The sequence below is a fragment of the Carassius auratus genome, chromosome 9 (genome assembly GCF_003368295.1).
Source record: "Carassius auratus strain Wakin chromosome 9, ASM336829v1, whole genome shotgun sequence".
Taxonomy (NCBI): domain Eukaryota; kingdom Metazoa; phylum Chordata; class Actinopteri; order Cypriniformes; family Cyprinidae; genus Carassius; species Carassius auratus.
This window is the reverse complement of record NC_039251.1, coordinates 25,618,277-25,644,151: the sequence shown is the minus strand read 5'-3', so window position 1 is coordinate 25,644,151 and position 25,875 is coordinate 25,618,277. Positions and strand designations below refer to the sequence as shown.

Below are 25,875 nucleotides of genomic sequence, written 5' to 3'. Positions count from 1 at the left end.
TACATCTTGTCATATTGATCTGAGCTTATGCAACATTTTCCTCTAAAAAACAGATGCTCAAATCAATTTTGTTATCATTTATTCCACCTTCATGTTGTATGGAACGTGTATGACTTTTTTTCTTCAGGGAACATAAAATTATGTAGTTTGAAAAATAGTTCTGTGTTTTTTTTGTCCATGCAGTGAAGATCAATGGGACGGTGTTGTTATATTTCTTAACTGCAATACTACCGGTTGGGGTTGACATGAGGGTGAGTAAATGTTAATAGATGTTTCATTTTTGTGTGAACTGTCGCTATTTAGGTTTTGCTTTTTTAAACACAAATTACAACCCAATCATGATTCATTTTGTGACATTTTGAGTTATAAGTAAATAATATATGTTTTTATACATTTGTGTTGATTAAATATGTGCTATACTTGTTTTTACTATCATAATGCTAAATGATGTCCAGATTAGTATGGATTTAATTGAAGCTTTTGTATGTTGCTTTTTTTGAATTGTGTGAAATGTATTTCTCTGGCCTTAAACTGTCAGTTCATCTAATATTCTAATGTATTTTTTTGCAATTAAATGCCTTCAGGTATATTAAATAGTCTGCAGTCATAAGAGGATGGCTTAGTATTTTAGATATACTGTACCACATTTCAATGATGGAATGTTCTTAATTAGTTTTTTGTTTTTCGTGTGTGTCATAAACTCCTACATTGCATCTGGGAAATCAGAGTAATGTAACTGTGTATCTGTGTCATCAAATATACCAAATGCAATCTCTGTCACTCCAGCTCCCGTAGTTCTGGCTGTTCCCCAAGCTAACCATAGTGCGCGAAAGGCCGATGTTACTCCACAGCTGCTGTCATAGTTATTAATAGACTTCCAGGCTGAACACTGTCACCAGGCTGCTTTCCTAAGGGCCTCTTGGAAAAAGAGTAGACTTGATGGGGCAGAGACTCAACGATCTCAAAATACTTTTTTTAGCCTTGTTTACAAATGTGTAAATGTTATTGGAACATGAGTTAAATCTTTTACATACTGTATATCTCTGAATGTATCTGTGTGAATGGAATGTATTGTGATCTTTGTCTCTGGTGTCTAAAAGTGCCTCAAGGAACTCAAACAATGCAAATTGAACCCTTGCAATTAAACACCATCTTTCCGTTAGTTCATTATTTTCAGCAAACCCAGGCCAGCACCGGTGAGAATTAATTAATAAAAAAAAAATTTATTTAATTGAATGCACAAAAGCAATGTATACAAAAAGTGTGTGTGTGTGTGTGTGTGTGTTGGGTTGAAACAACCCAACATTTTTAGTGTATAGTTACTTCCTGTTAGGGTAGTCATTCAAATGTCAGATTTTTTTTATCAAAAACAGCAACATTACCATTTAAGATCTCAATTTAACCTGACAAATGTGTTTCATCATCGCAATGCTTCACCATTAACCTTATAATCGAATCTATTTTCGGCACACTATGAGAGCAGCCTCTAAAAATTCCTAGGTTACAGAGCAATTCCGGGACAGGCATGTGTCAGGTGGGAAGATGATTCTGACGGGGTCAAAACACATGGAGTTTATGTTGCCAGGTAACCACAACAGAAATTCAGCAGTGCTTCAATAACAGCTGTCAAATCTATTTATTCAAGTAAGATAAATGTCATAATGTCTATCAGTTAATATGCATGCATAGCTGTTTTTAATACATTTAATAAACTGAATATTAAATATAGAAAATGAGAAATGTTTGTTTGTTGTATTTTAGATAATAGTGCCATAAAAAATTAATTACTAACAGAATCTAAAGAAACTGAGGTAATTGCTTTGTTTTAGTGAGTTGCTGAATAAGACATTTGACTAAAACATGTCTGCTAATGTGGTGTCCAAATGGCGGGACATGTGAAACCACATGTGGGTAGGGTTTATGGGAAGTGGTGGGAGCTGCCCAGTAGGTTGTCTTTCAAAAACTCCCTCTGGCTGCCTTAGCAACCCCCCAAACAGACATACACAGATTCCAACAAGGTGAAATGCCACGCCGAGGGAGTAAAGGGGAACATGGCGAGATTTTGGGACAGAGTTTTAAAGGTTAAATATGCAAGGGTTCCACTATAAAACATTTACAGAAATTGCTGACATATATATAGCTATATGCTTGAGGCCAAATTTCATTAGGCCTTCACAAGTACATTTTTTGAACATTTTGTTGTGGAGCTAAATATTGTGCAAAATAATTATAATAATAAATAAATTATATAAAACATATATATATATATATATATATATATATATATATATATATATATATATATATATATATATAGTACATCATATGGCCACTATTTTGAAAGTGTATTGAAACAGTCTAATGGCAAAGCAATGTAGTGTATATGAGAAAAATACTGCACTGACAATATCCGGACAGTTGGTGGCACCACAGCTCAGCTTAACCGGTGCATCTCCATGTCAGAATGACGTGTTTTGTTGTTACTTTACTATCTCAATTGGTGCTAGATAATGGTGATGTAAACATGATGTACATTACATTGGTTTCTTATACCACAAATGCAAGCAACAGAAACGGTGCCAAATTGGCTTTACATCAATTGTGATATTAGTTTGTTTTCATTGTAAAATATCCACTCGGTCTACTTGCTCTACACCTGCATAAAATTATTGCTATTTGAGACCAGCCCTTACGAAATTTAACAATGGTTTTGTAAAAAAAGAAGAAGAAAAAAAAAAAGGTTAATTTCATAAGGGGTTTATTGCATATGAACACAAAAACACGTTTCCTTAAGATGTGTGGCTAACAATCAGCATTTGTCATTGAACATGAATTTGCCTGGGATTCACTTGATATCAGTTCTTTCCTCAGTGAAATGTTATGTTTCACCTCAGTCTCTTCGTAGGGGTCGGAAAACTATAACCGCATCTTCTGCAGTCAGTGTTATAACTAACAGACAGTCACACATCCTGCCCACTCTTTCATTTCATATGTGAACCAGGACTCCGATGTATAGGGCTCTAGCTCCCTTCCTTCATTTTGCACGCAAGACTCTTCACAAACCTCCTGGTCTCTCTATGACGTAATTGCGGGTCCCCGCCACATCGATGAAGGAAGATCGTGATTCCGGCTCCAGATCCGCACCAGAAATTCAGTGCATTCGTTAATGTCTCTGTATGTTTATTCTTGCTTAAAACGAAAGCCCACAGTTAATTTCTCTTACCTGACGCGTCAATCACCAGTGCTACGAGCGTTAAGCACAAGCCTGCGGCACCGACAGACAAAATGTGGATTTAATCTAGACGGAGGGCGATAAAACAACGCGTGCCGATTCAATCCCGTGGATAGTTAATATGATGCATCCACGAGTATGGAGAGCCCTGCTTTTGATGTCCGTATTCTGCCAGCTTGGGATGGCAGGCAAATACGGTAGGTTTTAGCATCGCTAGAAAATAAAGTATTTGAGAAATATAATGAAAATCGATTTGAAAGAATGTCAGTTTTCGTTGTGCAGTGCACTGACGTGCATTGGTGTGGTTGTTTAGGCCTATGACAATTACAATGTGGCCACATTTATTTATATACTTTACAACAAATAATTCTACTCGTGGGCAGTTTGGTGTATTTTGTGACATGTGGGATCATGTTACAGATATACGTGCCATTATTTTAAAACCACTTTTTGAGAATATTAGTGTTTGTTTCTTATTGACACTGTGAACACATCGCACCGTAAACATGCATCACAAGTATTGTATACGTAATTTAAGTGCTTCCAGTTTTATCATGCAACTGGTGGGAAAGGACAGTATGGAAACGAAGAGTCGTCCGGTAAAGAGCATCATTTCAGCACCATGGAGAGGGTCAATTTTCATATTTGTTTATTTTGAAAGCAACTATCCACTTTATGTTTTGTTGTATATCATTCAATATACACTATCCTCCTCTATGCAAGCATTAAAAGGTTAACAGAAATACTCTTTACGCTCCATCCCTGCTCTGACCAATAGAAATCACTCTTCTCTGTATCCTTGGCGACACGCCGGCGACATTGGAGGAGTGGCCCATTTGTAAATATTTCTCCTACGTCTTACACATTAATTTAAATGTTCAATAGTCTCTTGATTGCACTCTCAGTTTATTTAATGGACGACGGTTTCAGTGAGATGTTGAAAAAACGTTGGGATGTTGGGATTTTTTTTTTTTTTTTTTTTTTTTCTGGACAGCCTGGTTAAGGCTGCTCTAAACCGGCTCAGATGCTGATTTTAGTTTTGTGTAAATAAAAAGCAGCGCCATGAAAGCATCTATACATCTAGTTATTTGTTTACATCTTAATAATTTACATTTGTAATATTTCTGGACTTTTTGCTAGAGTTTTGTCTCATTCATTGTAATATTTATTCTCATTCCATCTGAGGGCGAATGTTGATTTAGTTATTGACAAACAGGGTCTTTGTTAGAGTAAAAGTTATTGCTGCTTTAGCCTGATACAAATTTACACTGACAACTTGATTGGATTATTTTGTGCAAACATATTGCTTATTATCTTAACATATTAAATAATAAGTATTTCAGTTTGAGTTTAGATGTGCACCTGTTTGTCTGAGACTAAACTCTGGCAATGGCTGGTGTTTACAAGAATCCAGTGTGCTTTTAATCATTAATCCAGCATGAGTCAAACTCTGCCATGGTGATTTTCACTGATGTGATAAGTCATCAGTGGAAAGTGGAAATGAGAGGTTAACACCACATTCTGTTCCATTTCTAAATCAGCAGTTCACAAGTTCCTAGTACAGAATAACTGTGAATAATGAACAGGCTTTACACTTCCCATTTTTGTCAACGTAAACTGGAGTGTGTTTCAAAAATAGCTGTTTGTCAGACCTGTGTTTAGTAACCTTCACTCTTCAATATAATTCATAGTCATTCAATATTTTGTATTCTTTTCTTTTATTTTATTTATTCATTATTTTAACAAATGGTACAGCTTTTCACACTTGAAATAGATCAACATGGATCATTCAGAATCCCAGGTAAACGGAATCACATTTTATAGCCCATCTAGCTATAAAAGTAAAAGCTCGTCTAATCAGCTTAAATTGGATGCTTTCAATAAAAGGTAAAACATATTATGAATACTTGTAACTTTACTTTTTGCAAACATTCTTTGTCCTTTGTATAGTTTGGTAAGTCCTTGAATTTTTATTTCAATGGAATCTGAATTTCTTTTTCGACACCAGTTTTCTTAAACTCCCTCTGGCTCAGCCTGCTACATTAGCCATGGCCAAAACTCTTGCTATTGGCTGTGCCAGAGGTATGAAAATACATAGGTTGACAGGCAAGTAGACATTTTATGGTCCTTTCATGGTATATAAATCAGGACCATATATATGCATGCATATAGTCTACTCTAGCTACTGTAATCCCGGCCTGGGTGTTGCTCATTAATTGATGTTTCGCATGTTCCTGTTTGAACATTTGCGATTTGCGTCAGTGCGTCAATGGTAAAAATAAAACTGACTCTTTATCTAAATGGTTTTCAGTCCCCATTTGACATTTCCCCCCTCAAATGCTGAATGCAGGATAATCTGGGATTAAGCGCAGTGTGAAAAGCCCTAATCTGGTATATAATTTCATTTAGAATTATTTCACCAAAAGCCCAATCCTTTTTTTAACTGTCTAAATCTGTTTTTAGGCCACTTTATTCTCTCCAGCTTTATCAGCTTGACTCTTTATCTTTGTTTGTCCTGCTCGGTTCCCCTGAAAGCAGTGCTGTTGGCCAGCCTAGCGTTTCCCACACAGACACACAAACAGACATACACACACCCACATACACACTCGAGCATAGGCAGGTCATGCTCGCTGGCAGTTACGTTTCCTTTTTATTTGATCAGCTGTGTTCGGCACATGCCCAGAGCTTTCCTCCTCATTCTGTCCGCCCACACAGCAGTTCTGCATCTTAGGGGAAACAAGCCACTGAAATGATAGGCCATCATGGATGAATGATGATTGTCATTGATTCATCTTGATTTAGTATTGTTTTTGAGTTTGAGTTTTTAAGCTATAACTCTTGTCCCAGAGTCAGAAAGTTGGAAAGACAGATTTGACACATAGATTAGATGAATATGTCGGTGAAGGAAAGGTCACTTAGACATCTCTTGAAAACAATCTATATAATATATATGGACAAAATGGAAAAAAAAATGCTATGAGGTTTTCAGTAGTTGTCATTTGAAATGTTTTATTATGTTTTCAACTGCTCACTTGCCTTTTCCTCTTCATCTCTCTTTCTGTCCCTTGCATACAGGCTGTTTGTTTGAGAAGAGGCTGTGCTCTAGAGAGCAGTTCTGCTCTGATGGTGAGTATCACAATAGGGACGTGGTTCTGTCTTCTGTGTCCTGTCTCTTTATTTCTTGCTCGCGATGATCTAATTGTGATTTCCGGATCATCGCTTGACACTGCTGCTCTGCTACATCCTGCTAGAACAACGACGCAACAGGAGACACATGCACACGGCTAAATAATTTACACTGCAGGAACTTTCACTTCATTTCTCATTTCATATTTGTCGGCAGTAATGAAAATTGTTTTGGTATATATTGGAGGGTGGGTGTTTGTGTTATTTGTGTCAGTATTTTACATAGATGTCCACATGAAGATACAATAGGATCCAAAAACCTATAAAATCCTTATATTTTGCATTATTTTCTGAAATATATATATATATATATATATATATATATATATATATATATATATATATATATTTCAGTGACAATTTACAATAAGGTTTCATTTATTGAAATTAGTTTACATGAATTAACAATGAAAAATAAATATTAAGAATTAATTAATCCTAGATAATGTTAATCTCAGCATCTACTAATGCATTATAAATTTGAAAGGTGTATTTGTTAATATTATTTCACAGACCTGTTAAATAAAAAATGAACTAAACAAATTTCAGTTGCACAAGCTCCCCAAGTTTGTGTAAAACTTAATGTAAAACCAGTAAGATTTGAGAAAGATCCAAAGAGCATCTTGTGCTTCCTGGAAGCACACTGTCAGAATTGGCGTTATTTGAATTATCACTTGAGAATACTCAGAATATTTCTTACTTCAGAATATTTCTTTATTGTTAATCCTAAATCTTTCTGTTAATTTCCACTATTAAATATTAAAATAAACCATGTGGTCTCAGACATTTTTGAACCCAACTGTAACAATTAGAAGACATCAGTTATCAGTATTGTCTATATATTTATATGCTTGTGTATTTTTTCCTCACTGTATCGGTATGGCCCCATACTGCTTTGTGTTTCAGTGCGGTTTCCTGAAAATTCTAAAGTGGAATCATTCACATTCCATCTGCTATTTTGTATTCATCTCAAGGATTTACCTGTGTACTTATTACCACAGCCATGAACCACTAGTATTCTGTCACCTGCTCTTCTCTCTCACCGTCAAGTCCCTCCCACCTCTGCTCCATGTCCCCATGGTAACGGTGACATCATCAAGCCCGTGGAAGCTGGGTGTACGCCCCCACAATCACTGATGACTCACTACCCGGTGCTTACGCACAGACTCACGTCTTTGCCGTGCATCCAAACACACTCATACGCACATATATACCCACACGGAGACCTGCGAATTCAAAAGAGGTCACACAAATATGAGGCGCTCTTTGAAATGCTTTTCAGGGTCTTGGGTTGCTGTACATAGTTAAGGCTTCCGTTTCCCAATGTCATAAAATGATGGAACAAAGGTGTATAAATAAGCTGTTTTTCATGTTTATCATTCTGAATTTATACATCACAATTCAGACTTTTTTTTCCACCGAATTCTGACTTAAATTATCGCAATTCTTACAATATTGAATTATGAGATAAAATGTCACAATTACCTTTTTATTTTATTTTTATCCCATGGGGCAAACAAGCTTCAATAAGACATAATAAACCTCAGTTAGACAAGTCAAGTGTTTAAATAAATGAGATTCCAAAAGCCTTGACTTTATCCCTCGTTCTTCCTAAAATAGATTCTAACAAACAATTATTATTTTTTTTATGCATGTAGCTTATATGTATTTAGATGTCTGTCTATCCTTAGCCAATGTATAGTCAGCCATAAAACAAAATAAAATGCATTAACCACTGAAAAAGTTATTTTACGAATATTCATGTATGTATTATGAGAGGCAGAATATAATTTTGTGTCGTGTGTATGTACGTCTTTCTTTTGCTGAAGTGATGGTGTGACATCAGTTTCTCCTGGGTCACTTCTATTGCGATGTAATGATGTACTGTGTATTTACATGCCCAAGGGAAACTGATCCATCTCCCCCATTGTGCTCTCACATCTCCATCTGTACTATAAATAGCTGTGAGTCATGTTCATGGACAGACCTGCTCTGAGATATAGAAAATGGCCGGGTTCTAGGGATCAAGGGCTTTTTTTAAACCACACAACTGGAGGTTTAGTCAGGGATGAGTCAGTGGTATATGTGTGGGATGAGAGTGTATGTGTGGGGTGGGTTGAATATGTTATGGGTGCTTATTAGTCAAGAAAACTGGCTCATTTTTCACTTCTGGGTTATTTTGTCTGTGACATTTGAATGTGCTCATAGTCATGCTGTATTTATGTATGAGTGTTTAAGATGTTGTTTCATATTTAATTATTTTGAAGTTGTTTATACTGACATTAGTACATAATGTTCAAAAGACTTTTCTATTTATTTATTTTTTGCATCATTTACACAGAATATTATTATGAAAACAGGTTTCCTTTATAGATTTTCTCCTCCGTGTGTTTGTATGTGTTACAGACAAGCTCTTTGGACAGTGCCGGAGCTCCAGACATGACCAGGTTCAGTACCAGGTCTCTGTTCCTGTTCTTCAGAGACTGCAGGAAGTGCTCAAAGAGTTGATGCTTCAGGGTAAACACACACACACACACACACACACACAAACACACACACACGGTGTCATGGTGGCGACTTCAAAAATTGCCTTCTGTTGTTTTTGTACTGGGCTAATAATATTTTTTAGCCCCTACCTTAAACATAAACACAGCTTTATTAAGACATTATTTATTATGTTTTTATAAGCTGTTTTCCTTTCTGCCACATAATGTTTATGATTTCGAATTTTTAGGCTCACACACATTTACAGTGGTAATGCTATTATTTTTGTGTTTTTTATTTTTTGAAAATATGAAAATGCAAATATGATTACAAATCAATGAATAATATTAGTTAAACACAAGCACCAACCATAGCCAGTGTTTTCCTAGAGCTCTAAAGCCAAGCATGAATGACATTTACTTTCACAGCTGACATCCTGCGACAGTGAATAGCTGACAGCTTTGTTACTCCATGCCTTTTAACTTCCTGTTACTCGTATGCACTGGCTAGAGCAAACATTCAAACGTAAATGTGCAAAAATGTATTTAAACTATTTGCTAACAACATACATTTTGTTTGTTAATTTATTACATTTTACTGATATAAAATAAAGTGAATAAAACAAAAATGGTATAATGAAAAAGAAAAGCTTTTTTTGTCTATTGGGATATATTGCATTACATTACACTCATTTTATGTTGGTACTGACAACAAAACGTCCCACGTTTTTAATATTTAACACTTCATTTATTTTCTGAATCATTATACCAGTTTTTGGAATAGAAGTACTTTCATCTGCTGCTGTATCTAATGGAGTGTGCAAGGTGTATCAGAAGTATAATATAGTATAATACCAAATGAAGTAATGAAGAAATAGATTATCCATTAGGATTAGGAGAGACTAAAGGCAAACAAACAAAGCTCTGCAGATAGGATTGAGTATATCAGGTTTCATAGCAAAAAAGACTCTGGCGAGGCATGTGCTGTGTACAGTGTAAGTACTATTGTACATATTAAGTACTGCTTTACATACCTGCTCACATTGTTTGTGCTGATTTGTGTATTTGTGTGCCTGTGAACAGGATTCTCTTGGCAGGATGAAATCACCCAGCACATCATTGCAAAGGAGCTGAGCCGTATTCCTCACACACGCACACAAAAGGTCCAGACTGCACAGTGAGTACCAGGAACAAACAATGATGTTAGTTTAAAGGAATAGTATATAGTATAGTAATCACCCTGATGTTGTTGCACCTGTATGACTTCATTTCCTTAGTGGAATACATTTTTCTCCTGGCTCATTTTCTCTGTGCATTTACAGTTAATGGATTATGGAGCTGAAAAGTGCACTATATTTAAAGTTTGTTGAATTTAAATAATAGTTTTGTGAATTGTAATGGATTATTGAGTCAAGTTGAACCTGAGGACCTGATCAGATACTTTGATCAGTTTATTTGGAAAATAATTAAATCACCACTTCCCTCATGAAATTTCAAAGTAGGGTTAGCATGGCTTACCAGAAAGACAGATTTTTTTGCCCATTTGAATAGGAAAATAGTCGCTTGACAGAAAGTGAAGTGATAGAGAGTCAGAAAGTACCACAAACTAGGACTCAAACTCAAATATGTCAGCTCCATCGGAAATATTAAGATATTCATTGCACACTGACTTACTAATGAAGCTTCTTGTGTTTCTCACACAAAGCTACTTCATGGCTTTAGAAGACTTCTTAGATGATGTTCTACTTATGTAAAAGACTATAATACTTTCATGGTGCTTGAACGGTCTATTAACACGAATGAAAAAAGCGTTCTTCAGTATTTATCCTTTTGTGCTACACAAGAAAAATGAAAGTCAAACAGGTCTGACAGGAACATGAGGATGAAAAAGTAATTTTTTATTTTTCAATCATTCCTTCGAGTGTGGTATTATTACTGCTGGAAAACTTGATTTCAGAGGTCTCTCAGACCTCAGATGTTTGATCTCTTGTATTAGATGTAATGTATCTGACTGAATTTTTCTTAGGCCGCCACAGCCTGCAGCTAAGAAGGTCTATTCCAGCTCTAACTCTGAACCTGGTCCAGCTCAGAGCTACATGGATTACATGATCCTAGACCCCCACCAGTCCTCCTCGCTCCGGATGCAAGCCCTACCAGTGGACCCATACTCATACCTACAAGTAAGATTATTATTTTTTTTTAAAGTAGCATAGAAAACCAAACACAGATTTATCTTATATTTTTAATTTGTTCCCTGACAGGAGGACATGACCCATTCTCTCCATCCTCACACCAGCATGGGATACCAGAGACCCCCCTCTCGAGCTGGAGCCCAGCAAAGAGACAGAGACCGTCAGCTCCTGCAAGAAGCAGTCTCTCTCTACCTCTCCTCCTCACAACCCTCTTTCCGCCACAGGGGGGCAGCAGCCCTCCCTGCCGCCCCATATTATGAAGATCTAGATTTCCCTTTGGAATATGGAGAGGACTACACCCTACAGGAACAGCCCAGCTCAGCCCAGCGCAACAACAAGAAAGTCCCTCAAGACTATAGCTCTCTTTCTGGACTTGATGGTGAGTATCCCTTTTTGGGATGCTTCAAATGTTATGCCCCAGGGGATGTCATAGTATACAATTCACTATTAAAGTCTGCATGTTTTCCAATTTGCTTTAGTTTTGAATGGATTCAAATGATATTATAGAGCTGTTTATTGTATCTTGCTTAAACAGATGTGTTTTAAACTTGTTTGTTCTCATATTTAGAGAGCAGGTATAATAAGATGCATTTTTTTGGTGCAAAACTAGGATTTCTGTTCCTAAAACAGTTTAACTTTGGGTGCAAGCAACACCAAAGTCATGTTTTAAATCTCAGAAAAAGTTTAAACTTGTCAAATGAATCTAATGTAAGTTGCTTTGGATATATAAATGTATATGTAGCATTTTATGAAGTGTGAATATGAATTTTTTTCCAGTTGGTACTTATGGTGCATGCTGATGTTTCCATTTCATCCAGCATGTTAATATTTGTGTTATAGATGATACACTGGCACAGCTGGCCACCCTGTTAAAGAGTTTTGGGGTGGACCCACGAGACCTGAGCCCTCAGCAGATAAAAAGACTTACTTTAGTGTTACAGCTGCTACAAAACATGGAGAACGCAGGTATAGAGTGACATCAGAACACACACAAATGTATTTATGTCATGCATTCAGACATACGCATTGTCACACTGCTTGAATCATATAGGATGAAGTCACTGCACCTAGTCTTATTGTCATGGGCATTATAATTTTTATCAATAGGCTTAGGTCTTATGCATTCATGTCATTAAGATTGTTTGTAGGACAAAAGCACTGTGTGATTTTTTTCTTATTTTTTTCTTATCAGATCAATCCCCAGGGACAGTCACGGTAAAAGAGGTAAATGCAGATTTGTAGTCCAATAATTCACCTAAATGCTAAAAAAAAGAAAAGGTATAACTTTCACCAGGATTTTTGCTTTTTAAACATTGCTTTTAATGCATTGCTGAGTGAGTCATCTGATTATAAAAAAAAACTGGTACTTATCAGAAAGCATAAAAAGAAGTAAAAATAATTAATGAATTAGCTTTATAATGCATTTTCAGGTAAAAAAAAATTATTTGCATTATGTTTTTTTTTTCTTTACACACAACGCTTTGTGTTTTCCTCAACAGACAATTGTAGAAGGTAGTGATAAAGTGAAAGAAAAAGGTGCGAAACCCCCATTACCTGTTTCAGCTCTGACCTCCACCCCAATACACCATCGGGCCCCTACTCAGCCCCCATCCACACCAGCTCCTGCCACTGTGGGGCCCACCCTGCCAGCCAAAGACCCAGATTTAAAAGAGAAAACCTCCAACATCTTGAAAACTGGGACAAACACCAGAGAGGAATATGGCTACATTGTCACTAACCAGAGGTAGGAGCTCCTAAAACTTTTTAAGGTTTTAATGTTGTACAGTTCATTCACCTGAAATTTACTATGTTGAAGTTATAGATGGCAGATGCCTGATCATTTTAGACACAGTCATCCATGCTCAAGTTTTTACAAAAAACACAATTTTCGTAGTATTTCTTATTTTTTTTTTTTATTTTTTTTTTTAAGTAAATAGACAGATTTAATTTTCTGCTTTAAAAATTAATGAATGTAATGGGGAAAAATTATGAGTATTTGTATTGCACTGTATTCCCATTGTTATGGAAGACATGAAAATAGCTTGGAAGTGTCATTAAAAAGTCATAAAAAACTTTGTAGTTAATAAACATTTTCTTGTTTTATGCATATTTAGAAAATATTTCATCAGCAAATTGCTATAAAATTATTCATTTCAGTTAAAATACTGGAAACTTCAAGAAAAAGTCTTGAACAGTATGAATAAAAATGTATGACAAGGTTTATCAGAGAAATATTAAATGCGACTAGATGAGATCTAATCTACATACCAGGTAAATTTTTCCGTATCTTTTTAAATAGTTGCTCCAATTTATGCAACCCTTTTTTCAACCCCAGAATTTAAAAGGGTTTTCTGATAATTTCCTGATGCATTTGTGTTAATATAGCCGGATGTTCCTCGAAATGAATTTAATTAATTTGTGCTGAATGCTCATAATAAAACAAATGGATTTCTTCTTGTGTTTTCCCTCCAGTCCTTTAAGTCTTTATGATGGGGTGAAACTCTTAGAGACCCTGGCCGAGAGAATCCATCTCTCCACGAGCAGTTTCATCAACATTAGGTAAAGTGTGTGCGTGTGTGAAACAGTTAGATTAGTGAATGCAGGGTGAGAATAAAAGAAAAAACGATCTATCGGCCGTTTGTCTCTGCAGCGTGGTGGGCTCGGCCCTGACGTTCAGGGTACGACAGAACTCTCTTAATCTCAGCGCGGAGGATGTGGCCAGTAAAGCCGGTGAGTGACAAGCCTTCTCGTTTGGACTGGAATGTAAAAAAAAAATGCGCGGGCACTTATTGATTCACTCACACATTCACCAACATTTATTGTCTTTGTATTGCAGTAGTTGAGAAGAATTTCCTCGAGGGAGAGACAGGACTGAAAATCATCCAGACTGGGGTAGGAGAGGTACGCCTATCCCTTTTTTTATGTCTTCCAACCGCAAACCGTGAAACCCACACGCTCACTGTGATCAGCAGGTCTATAGATTAGTGATTATGGGAACCGGTTGGTATAATGAGCCACTCTCTCTTGTCAGTCAGCAACAGAATTGGCCACACAGGTCACTATTCTCTGCGTAACCACCCTCATCAACCAAACAGGGAACGTTCTCATTGAAATTCATAGATTCTACAGTTTTGTCCATCTATTATGTACAGATCACGTACTGAGATATAACTCTGGGTTTTCATGAATCACTCTGGGGTTTAATACTGAACTGAACAAGGAGGGCATTTGAAACAAACTGTTTTAGAAATCGTCACCGTTCATCTCATCTCGAACTGTCCCCACTGTACCAATCCCCCGTCTCCAATCCTCCTGCGTTTTTTTCCCGCTGTGCCTCATTTCTCTCCCTCACTCATTCTTTCTCTTCTTGTCCCATGCCATTCTCCCCTCTGCCATTCTTCTGGCCGTTCTCTTTTTGTTACCTCTGCCTGTGACCCCTCCCCATCCCTTTCTCCCTCGCTCCCCCACTTTCTTGGGTGGCTTTTGTGCTCGGCGCATATTGAGGCGTTCTGCTCTCCCTCGCTCGCTCCCCTTTCACTTTGTACAGCTGTTGCAGGCCCTTGAATGCAGAATAATGTCTTTTGTTGCATCCGGCTGCTCATATTTTTAATTATTCTTTCTTGTTCTATTGTGGGCTGTGACACTTTCTTTGCTGTGAAGTGCACAGCGTATGAGCGAGCGAGCGAGTGTGCGTGCGCTCTCCCTGTCCTTTATCTTATAATTTTCTCTCTCTGCCTCAGTAATGAGACCTGCCTGCACCTGACTGTTTTTTGTCCGCCTTTTATGGGGATAAATGCTTTTCTGCTTTGGCTGTTTTGTCTCTCTGTGCTTCTTTCTCTCTCTGTGAGTCTCTTTCTTTACTTCTTTAATGAATTAAGGTTTTTACGGCCCACAGTGACATACATAGCAATGCCCTTTCAGAATTCCCGCCGAGATTGCACTGAAATCTTATTAAAGGAGTAATTCACCCCAAAATTTAAATTTGGTTTACTCACCCTAAGATATTTTGAAGAATGTTGGTGACCAAATGGTTGCTGGTCCCCATTGGCTTCCATAGTATTTTTTCCATACAATGGAAGTCAGTGGGGACCAGCAGCTGTTTTCTTTTGTGTTCAACAGAAGAAAGAAATGTATACAGTTTTGAGGAAATGATGACTGAATTTTCATTTTGGCATGAACTATTACTTTAATGTACCCTAGGGTTTATATATTTATTGGATGACACATCCTGAAAATCCTTTTCAGCTTAAAATATAATATATCCAGTTTAAAGCATTTTTATCAGACATGTCAATTTAAACACTTGTTATTCTATAAATCTTGGGCAGGGACCATTACCCGTATTGTCCCCAACTTGTGCGATCTCATATATCTTCTGTTGTACGGTTATTCCAGATGTGAAGGCTCAGTGTTTGTGTCCCTGCCAAACCATATTACTTACAAACCCCTTTTTGGGCCCATGGCACTTTTCTTACACCCCATTCGTTGTACCCCCTCCTGCTCCTGTTGCTTTTGGCCCATTTTTCCCCTCCTCTCTCTCTCTCTCTCTCTCTCACACGGACGACCTATCCAGGGCATCAATACCACCCCCTACCCTACCATTTCACCATCAGAAACATGTGGAGCTGTCTCTAAGGCAACAACGTTTGATGTGACAAGTGGCAGAATTGGTTGAATGGGGCTGAGAGGCAGCGAGGCCTTCATACGAGTCGGACACAGCTCTCGGGGAGGCACATTCTCTCTTTCCCCTCCCTTTTCTTGTCCTTCCCATTTATTTTCATTCATTTACCTTTTCGCTCCGGCACTACACGTATGCCACTCTATCCCACCGTTTTGGTTTCTCTGCTCTGAAACGTTAAGGGCTACTTTGAAGCGCTTGTTTGATGCTTTTCTTAAGTTGTCTGACCGGAGATGCTTGGACTGTTTGGAGGCTTGAAAATGTGAGATTGAAGACGGTCCTGCTCATGATGTTGTGGCGCGTGTGAGGTAAAGAGGTCTGAGCGTCCGGAGAGCACACAGGATGTGTGCCGGTGAGTTCTGTTTCGTACTAGATCTACTGATTCTGTAGGCCTTTATGTAGGATGGATTTATTTATTTAGGTGTTTTTCTGATGGTTGTGCTTGACATCATGATATGTTTTCCTTATGAATAATGGAATAGACATAAGCTACTCATTGCTTTAATAGTCTACCAACATACTGATGCAATTAATCATGCATCCTGTTTGTTCAGATTTAATTTAGTGAACGTGTGTGTGTGTGGGTGTGTGCGTGTGTGTGTGTATATATATATATATATATATATATATAAAAAAAATTTTTTTTCAAAATATATTCCTATTCACATGTAGAAGTTGTTAAAGAACATAGAAACTATTGCATTCAAAAATGATCACAGCTCCAAAAAAAAATGTTTTTTTTTTTTTTTTTTTTTTTTTTTGCACACTCATACACTTGAATTGTAATTTCAGTTAACAACTGTGACAGTTGTGGATAAAGCTGTATTTTATATGGAAATCTGAAATATATATTGTAGGCTTTATCAGTTCTATAAATATGTTCTGAAACAAATATACCATAACAATTCAAACTTCTACATTATAGATACTACAGAACACTAAACTACTATAAATCACTAGAATAAAAAATATTTCTCTCTCACCAGTTTCAAAATAAATGGTCTAAATACATTATGATTATTATCAACTGAATTGTCTTCATGTGTAAGCTAACTCTAAACTTTTTGATGCAAATATTTATTCAAAAACCTAAGATATTTGTATGTTATTATTTTTCTTTTGCATCTGTATCATGTTAACATATCTTACCTTAATAACACAACTAATATATAGATAATCTTTAAATGTGTCTTTGGTAATATTTAATTGAATATTTGACTACAAATTACAACTAAAATACCATTTACCCACATGCATTTGATCTCAGTTCATATCTTCAGCTTGGCATACACATAAATGCGTGTGTGGTGCATGCGCAGTGCCATGTGCTGCATGTGTAAGGCATATGTGCGCTTAATGAAATATTTTGGTTAACCGCTGTTTTTAAGAATTGTGTGCTATCTTGAATAGTGATGTCAGGTGGACCGGTTGCTGTGGTAACAGGGCAGAGCAGACTGGATGAGTGAGATGATGTAATCCGTTTGTAGTCATTGCAGGTGCACCTAAGTTCATTCTATTTCTCTTGGTTTTGTGTACTAATAAGATATATTGAGTAGGTCGTAAAAAAGTTATATTGTCTTAAACCATTCATTAAAGTGACTGGAATTGAGTGGATGTTAATTTTCCATGTTACCTTGAATTGCATTTCATTGCATTCATTTAACAGAGTTAGATAATTTTCTTTTAATCATTTTCGAGTTTCCATTTAGATTGAACGGTTATTTCAAATATTATTCATAAAAAAAAAAACAGCCGGTGGGAATGTACTGAAAGATGCAAGAGGAAGAAAAATCATCCATTATAAACAACTCTCTGAAGGTTTTTTTTTTTTTTCTTAGAGGAAACTTAATGAAAACCGCACACCTTCTGCTGTGCAATATAAAGGCAGCGAGACGACGGCGGTGCTGTGAATTCTGACGAGTCATAGTCTGAACGCCTCTATCAGATAACAGCAGAGCCCTGCTGAATTGAGAAATCAATTCACAGCGAGCGAATTGAGCAGAAGATACATAATGGGACAGACAGCCTGATGAAATCTTAGATCACTGAGACCCTCGGAGATGGTCGGTGCTTTATGTCTGACTCGGACGTGTTCGGCTGTGTCTGAATCATCTATTGTAATCATCTATTGAGTGCGAAGCTCTTGGTGATCTCTGCCCTTGGGATCTTCCAAAACAAACAAGTGCACACACAGCCATACGTGTGTGTTTGTGTGTGCGTATATCTCCTTTTTTTGTGGCTGAGGTCAAAGGGCTCGGGGGTCATGGGGAACGGCAGAGGGGTCCTGGGACCCTGAATCTGATTTTCCCGCTTCTTGAGGAACAGATGTTTGAATTATGCTTCCTCGGCCAACAGCTTATTGTGATTCAAATGCACATTAGTATTCGTAGCGACATGTTGAGCATGTGCTGAACTGAGCGTTATGTCGTGAGGTTATTCCTCACGTATCACCCGTTTTTTTTTTATCCCTCCTGTGCAGAGTTTTACTCTCGTTCCCTGTAACCATGCTTTCTCTTCTTGCGATCGGTTGCCTTCTCTCCCGCTTTCTCTCTGCGTCCTCATTTCTCCGCCTGCCCCTCTCAGACCTTGGGGGGCCTTTGTCCTCTTGTCCTAAACCAGCTCATTTTTTCTGCCTGCTCCCGTGCTCCATTCTAAAAGCCTGTCAGTCTTCCTTTCGGGGCCTCTCTGGAGTAGCAGGTGAGGCGCCCCGCACCCTTTATCTCTCCTCCCCCATTGTCCTTCCGTCCAGTCGTGCACCCTTGCTTCAACGCCGCCGCCTTCTCCCTCCCTCCTTCTACCTCCTTCAATCTCTCCTGCGGAACATTCTTCTAGCTTTTCGGGAGAAAAGGCCAAATTTGAGTGGGAACAAGAGGGACAGAATGAAACGTGTGAGGGATGAAGAAGGAGAAAGAGAGGGAGAGTGGGTGTGAGGAGGACAGGGAGCGAGGGGGAAAATGGTTGATGAATTTCGAGAAAGGACCGAAAAGAAGGGAAAGCGTCCTGACCTCTTTGTGGTCAGACTTAAGAGCTCTTTCACTCAGTCTTTTTCTTCTGCTAGCTCAGCTCTAACAGCTGCCTGTGAGCTGCAGAGTGGTGCTGAGGTGTCAGCCTAAAGGTCTGTTCCACTTTCAGAAAAAAAGAGCGGGTGCCCGAGCGAAAATTATAGGCAGTGTTAGAATAGGTTGTTAAAACTTGTTGCATTCATTGCTGTTTTATTTCACTTGGTGAGATTTATTTTTAGTTTACAACTTTAACAATTAGTCTTTTGTATATGCTGGTGAAAAAGTAAATATCAATGTATGAAAAGTTCCATTATTTAATTTTCTAAAGATTGTGTTCAGATATATTCAGTCAATTTGCGGTGGCAAAATAATTTCATTAATATCATTAAAATAATAATAAATATTGAGGATTGTACACCAAATTAAATAATTCTTTAATTAGGTTTGGTTGATATGAGAGCAATATAGTTTAACTTAAATCATCGAAATATTATTAAATATTGAGCATTTTGCACTAAACTAATTAAAACAATTCTTTGATTTTGTAGATATCAGAGGCATTCAATGTAACTGAATGCAGGAGTTAAAATAATTTATTTGAAATAAAAAAGTTCTGCTGTTTTTGTCATAATTACCTATACTTTTTTTTTTTTTTTTTTTTTCAAATTTGTTTTTTCATGCCAAATATAAATTGATATTCTGGACGAAAGTAATATTAACTCTGGTTATTAATAATAAAAAAATTGACATAAATATAAAATAAAGGATAACTAGGTAATCAGACAACGGCACCTAAATATACATTATTTATTTTGATTATTATTGCATGATGTTGTATTGTATTGATTATTGATTTAAGTATTTTTAATTATCTCGCAGTGCTACAGAAGCTGTAGTTTATTTTATATTATAATAAACTACAGTTTCTGTAGGACTTCAAGATAAGTATACATATATGTGTGTGTGTGTGTGTGTGTGTGTGTGTGTGTGTGTGTGTGTGTTTATGTATTACAGAGTCACATTTATGTTAGTAAAGAGGATGTTCTTTTCTATAATAGGAGAATAATAGGAATTAAAATATTCATTAAAACATTATCCTTTAACACCCAAAGATTAGAAAGACTAGATTAGAATGCAGGTGGATAAAACAGATGCCAGTGGCTGTCAGTTTTAGGTCCTAAGGTGGTTTCTGCAGATAACAGCACGTATTATTCGGAGTAATAATGCAGGCGTATTGACAGTGGCATGTTTCCTCTGCTCTCCTCTCATTTCCTTCGCTCACCGTGATGGCCATGGATTACATTGAGCATTCCGTTGTTGCCATGGTAGCGCTACGGCCTGTTCCCCCCTGCTGAGGCTCCCAGACACCATGGCAACACCAGCAGGCAGGGGTTGGAGACACGGGACAGCGGCCGCATGACATCAGCAGTTGCGTCCGTGCGTTGTATCATTCTCTCGATGCGCTGTAAGTGCAGAAGAGTAAGGATGGAATAAAACGAAATGAGAGTGTCCGAAAGATCCCCTCCGAGTGATTGACCCTGCATTGTGTTGGGGGGCTTCCTTAATTCCTTAATTATTCAGCGGAGCGGGTGGGTCACTGACTTCCTCTAATTATTGCAGGGTGACACGTGGCTGTGCGTGTGCGTCTGGGTTGCCAGGGTAATTAGTAGTCGATGATGACATCCGACGTGTTTACACAAACAGAGAGAGAGACAAAAGAGGGATGAGAGAGTGTAGGGAAGAAAGAGAGACCATACAAACGCCCCGCGATGAAAGCCATCTCTCAAATGATTCTTTGTATGATTTGCTGTAATTCTCTTTTTCTCTCGTTTTAGAGGAGCGAGGGGCGTGGTTTGCCCCAGGCCACACGGGTCGGGGAGGGTTCACGTGGGGTCGTCCTCACAATGGTGGCCATGGCTTGTGTGGGCACGGTGTTGTTGGTCGCCCTCGCGGTCGCCTGTCTCCGACACCACACCCGGCAGTTAGCCTCTGGAAAACTGGGTCTGGGACCAGAGGCCGGTGCGGAAACCCACTTTGATTACCAGGTACAATGTTAAACACACACAAATACAGAGAGAGAGAGAAAGATACAGAATGATTGAAAGATGTTTACTGTATCGCCCAAAAAGGAAAATGTAGTCAGAGGAACTAAAAGGTATATAAAAATAAAAGAAATATGGAAAATACATTTCACAGAAATAAAATGGCACATGTAATATCGTCATATAGTGCCTGAAATATTGCATGATGAATAAAATCATATCACCATGTCTTTAGGAGCCTGAAATGCCTTTGGGGTCTTTTGAACAGTAAAAACTGTGAAATATTATTACAATTTAAAACAGCTGTTTTTATTGAAATATATTTAAGTTATTCCTGTGATGGCACACTGAATTTTCAGACATACTCCAGTCTTTAGTGTCAAATGATCCTTTAGAAATCATTCTAATATACTGGTTTGATGCTTAAGAAACATTAATTATCATTGATGTTTGAAACAGTTGTGCTGCATTTAAGATTTTATTCATTTTTTTTTTTTTTATGAAAACAGAAACATTTTCAAAAGAACAGCATTTATGAAATCTTGGTTACATATATAGGGACCAATTCTCATTATTAACTATTTGTTCATTAGCATGCATTAATGCATTCATTAGCATTAACATACTGCCTGTTTATAAGTGCTTATAAAGCAATATTCTGCATGACCATATTCTACATCTCTAATCCTACCCAATACCTAAATTTAACAACTACCTTAATATTAATAAGCAGCAAAATAGGAGTCTATTGAGGCAAAATCATAGTTTATGGTTTGTTAACAGTGAGAATTGAACCTCAAAATAAAGCGTGACTGAAATCTTTAGTAACATAAATGTTTTGATCAGTTTAATCAGGTGTAACTGGCATGTAATCAGCACAGCGATTGCATTTCAATTCAGTTGACATTAAGTATTGCTGTTTATTAACAGTGATGATTATGGATCTGAAAATGTCATTTGAAACATTAATGCTCAGTCAGTGATGAGCAGGTTTCTCTGCATCTCTCAGGAGCTGTGTCGCCAGCACATGGCAGCCAAGTCATCGTTCGCCCGTCCGGAGCCGGGAGGTCGACGGGGGACTGACACATCTCGAGTCAGCAGTGTGTCGTCTCAGTTCAGCGATGGACCGCAGCATAGTCCCAGCTCTCACAGCAGCACACCGTCCTGGAGCGAAGAGCCTGCACAGTCCAACATGGACATCTCCACCGGACACATGATACTGGTACACACACACAAATTATAATTCAGACTTCACTTTGCTAGCAATATGCTGCATCTTTCTGTGTGCTAACAAAAGTGAGAATCATACTCTAATTAACAGGAATTATTGCATTACAATTTCTGACTGTTCAGCACATATCAGTAAATAGGTTGCAGTACCTGCTTGCACAAACCAAATTTATATTTAAACTTGTATAGAAGAAAAAACCTTCAGCAAATTTAAGGAAAGAAGAACTATTGGAGTTTCGTGTCTTCTTGACTGTGTGCTGTGGAATCATGTCAAGTTGTGTATTAATTGCATAGAAGGAAAATAGCCATTTAATGAGCAGCCAGTGGAATGCCTCAAATCCATTTCTGTTGTTCAGGCATATATGGAGGACCATCTGAAGAATAAGGACCGCTTACAGAAAGAGTGGGAGGCTCTGTGTTCGTACCAGGCCGAGCCGAGCTCGGTCTCTGTCTCCCAGTCTGAAAGCAACATGGAGAAGAACCGCTATCCTGACTTTGTGCCCTGTAAGAGCAGTGTGTCTTAAAAAAAACATTTACTTCGTTGATCTCATCCATTTACATTACAGGAAACACTTTTATTCAGCAAGGACACGTTAAATTGAATAAAAGTGAAAGTAGAGACATTTATAATGCCTAAAGATTTATATTTCAGATAATTTCTGTTCTATTGAACTTTCTATTCATCAAAGATGAATTAAAAAATATTTTATCACAGTTCCCATAGAAATGTTAAGCAGAACAACCATTTTAGTTTCTATCCTTGACAGTGATGAATATTTCCTGAAATCAGCATATCAAAATGATTTCTGGAGGATCACGTGACACGTGACATGTTTTAAAATGTCATTTATTGCTGTGATATCAAAGCTATTTAAATACAAAACAGTTATTTTTAATTGTAATAATATTTCACAATATTAAAGTTTTAACGTATTTTTGATCAAACCAATGGAGCCTTGGTGATCTTAAATTAGAGACTTTAAAAAAAAGTAGATTACACTGGCAAGAAAGACAACATATAACTGAAAAATGCAAATATTGGCAAACTAAAATGAGTTAAACATATACATTTCAGTTTTCGGTATGTTTAATTTAAACATTCTGTTTTAGATGACCATTCGAGAGTGAAACTAAAGGCAGAGGTCAATCCTTCCAAAGAGGACTACATAAATGCCAGCACTATAGTAAGAAGTGACCATCTTTATTCCACTATAGAACAAGGTTTTTGCTTCTAGCACTAATATGCATGCTGGATAAGTAAATGGATGTTTGTTTCTCTATAAACAAATGTTAATGTGATCATGTCACAGGAAAGAATCTTCATTTTACTATCTTTACCCCTAGATTGACCATGATCCACGTTTACCTGCTTATATTGCAACTCAAGGACCTTTAGCACACACTGTTGCGGATTTCTGGCAGGTGAGGTGCACACGTTGAGAGTAGTGATGCAATTTTAAGATTTAGAATTTTTAGATTTAAAATGTGAAATTCTAACTGGTTATAAATGGAATAAAAGAACAACACTAAAATGCTTTAGATTGTTAATATGCATCTCCTATATATGGTAAGTGATTCTCTGTGTACTGACATTGTGTTTTGGTGCATGTGTTAGATGGTATGGGAGAACGGGTGTACAGTAATAGTGATGATGACCGCTCTAGTGGAGGATGGAGAGAAACAATGTGAACGTTACTGGCCTGATGAAGGATCATCTTTATACAACATCTATGAGGTGAGAAACATTCAGTTTCATTGCCCTCGAAGGCCATTGATGCTTTTAGTTTTTACTCTTTACTACCTGTTTGTTCTTGTATGTCTCAGGTGAACCTTGTGTCTGAACACATCTGGTGTAAAGACTTCCTGGTTCGTAGTTTCTACCTGAAGAACGTTCAGACTCAGGAGACTCGCACTCTGACCCAGTTTCATCTGCTGAGCTGGCCTGCACAAGGCATCCCTTCCTCCACACGCCCCCTGCTGGACTTCCGCAGGTACTGACACAACCCAACACCGACTCGCATTCTCATACAACTACAAACAGATCACACACACTGCAGGTAGTGGTAGCTCCTCAAAAGTTTCAGGTGCGAAAATAATTCACAACACAGTAATAGCAAAACAAATGTACTAAAAGGTAATACTGTCCAATAGCAGCACCACAGGAGAAAATTGCAGAAAATTGGTAAAACCGGTGGGAAATGATGGATAATTAAAGAATAAAGAACATTTCCACAGAATTGATATTGAATGCAAAATGGACTGTGATTGAAACAATTTTTTTGTGAGCACTCGGTTAAATTAAAGGCGCAATATCTGTATTGAAGATTTGCTGATTTAACAAAAAAAACAGCTTGAAACAATTAAATGTGCTTGATACTGTATGATAAATTATTCAAAAACTGCATAAACAGTGAGTAAAGGTTACATTTAACTGGATGATAGTATATTTGATGTTGTTGTTAAAAACATATAAAAAGTTTCTTGATGATAGTGTAAAAAAAGGGTTTAAAAGTAATGAGTAAACATTATATTTAAAAGCATATTTAACAATATCCAAAAATTCAAAAATGACACTTTATTTTAAGGTGTCCTTGTTACGGTCTCATTATGCATTTAAGTGCTGAGTGATATGAACTGCATGTGCTTACTATGTGGTTTGGGTTTGGCTTAGGGTTACTTGAATTTAATTATGTGTCATTTATTAGATTTATTTATAAGTATAGTACATGTAACAGTGTAACAAGGACACCTTAAAATTAAAATTTCTTGCTGATGACTGTAAGGTAAAAGGTGTTCCACATGGCTTTGACAAATGTTTAAAATGATCTTTATTTCAATGATCAAATAAACATAAAAAATCAGTTTAGACACACACAGTGTCTTATCCACATCTTTTTGCAAATACTGCTTGTCTCACCCGAATATGAGGATCTGCTTCACACTTGGGATTCCCTGAATATCTGTGGATGTTTTCTTTACCTTAAAGTCCAGTCCTTCCAGCGTTCCTCTCCCTTGAATGCATTTGCACTTTGGACCTTCCCCGTTTGTGCTCGACACCATGTCCTCCTCTCCTCCTCCTCCCACCGTCACACTCTCTGTCTCTGATGGAGATCGGTAGGTCCCTGGACGTAGCACACCTCCCAGTGTCATTTTTGTGATTTGCAGCTAGTAGTCTGGGTCCAGTTGCATAGTCACAAAAATGATCATTGGTAGGTGTGAGTGCAGCAGGAGCGAGGCTTAACGGATGCTCCATCTCCTCTCTCCCCCATCCTTCCCCAACCTCACACGTTGCTCAGTTCCTCTTTGTTGACAAATTTGGACAAATTGACCATAATGCTCCTTATTACATACTTAGTTTTCAATTTTCTTTCTCTCCTCTATCCTCCTTTTCTTTTTCTTTTTTTAGAAAAGTGAACAAGTGCTACAGAGGACGCTCGTGCCCAATCATTGTGCACTGCAGGTAAACGGCTACAATGAGTCTCAGGTTCACAATATGAGCGTTTTTATTTTATTTTATTACTGTTATCATTGAAAATGAATGATTTAAATTGGTTTCCTGTTTCACACAGTGAAGGAACTGGCAGAACCGGCACCTATATTCTTATTGACATGGTACTTAACCGCATGGCGAAAGGTAAGCACCTCGCTTCTCTATCTAGCCGTTTAATTTCATGCACGCGCCGCATGCTCACAGGTTATTTGTGTGTTTTAGGCGTGAAGGAGATTGACATTGCTGCAACACTGGAGCACATTCGTGACCAGAGACCAAGTATGGTACGCACTAAGGTATGTACTAAGTGCTTTCCCAGCATATGATTGTGGATGTTGAG

General features: G+C 37.5%; 1 protein-coding gene across 3 annotated transcripts in view; it reads left to right on the top strand.

Annotated features, from left to right (window-relative positions):
- The first annotated feature begins 2,999 nt into the window (after positions 1-2,999).
- Positions 3,000-25,875, top strand: part of ptprna (protein tyrosine phosphatase receptor type Na) — a 33,472-nt gene continuing 10,596 nt past the window's right edge. For 2 of the 3 annotated variants that reach the window (XM_026272289.1, XM_026272287.1), the window contains exons 1-22: positions 3,354-3,429; positions 6,308-6,358; positions 8,825-8,935; positions 9,985-10,078; positions 10,928-11,081; positions 11,163-11,472; positions 11,934-12,059; positions 12,286-12,317; positions 12,593-12,837; positions 13,566-13,652; positions 13,744-13,823; positions 13,930-13,994; positions 20,609-20,818; positions 21,825-22,037; positions 22,402-22,549; positions 23,156-23,229; positions 23,390-23,467; positions 23,661-23,780; positions 23,870-24,036; positions 25,452-25,505; positions 25,615-25,679; positions 25,758-25,831. In XM_026272289.1, coding sequence (XP_026128074.1) covers positions 3,354-3,429; positions 6,308-6,358; positions 8,825-8,935; positions 9,985-10,078; positions 10,928-11,081; positions 11,163-11,472; positions 11,934-12,059; positions 12,286-12,317; positions 12,593-12,837; positions 13,566-13,652; positions 13,744-13,823; positions 13,930-13,994; positions 20,609-20,818; positions 21,825-22,037; positions 22,402-22,549; positions 23,156-23,229; positions 23,390-23,467; positions 23,661-23,780; positions 23,870-24,036; positions 25,452-25,505; positions 25,615-25,679; positions 25,758-25,831 — 2,634 coding nt within the window. Of the gene's footprint in view, positions 3,430-6,307; positions 6,359-8,824; positions 8,936-9,984; positions 10,079-10,927; positions 11,082-11,162; positions 11,473-11,933; positions 12,060-12,285; positions 12,318-12,592; positions 12,838-13,565; positions 13,653-13,743; positions 13,824-13,929; positions 13,995-20,608; positions 20,819-21,824; positions 22,038-22,401; positions 22,550-23,155; positions 23,230-23,389; positions 23,468-23,660; positions 23,781-23,869; positions 24,037-25,451; positions 25,506-25,614; positions 25,680-25,757; positions 25,832-25,875 lie in introns of all 3 variants that reach the window. The other variant, XM_026272290.1, reaches the window with a different exon arrangement.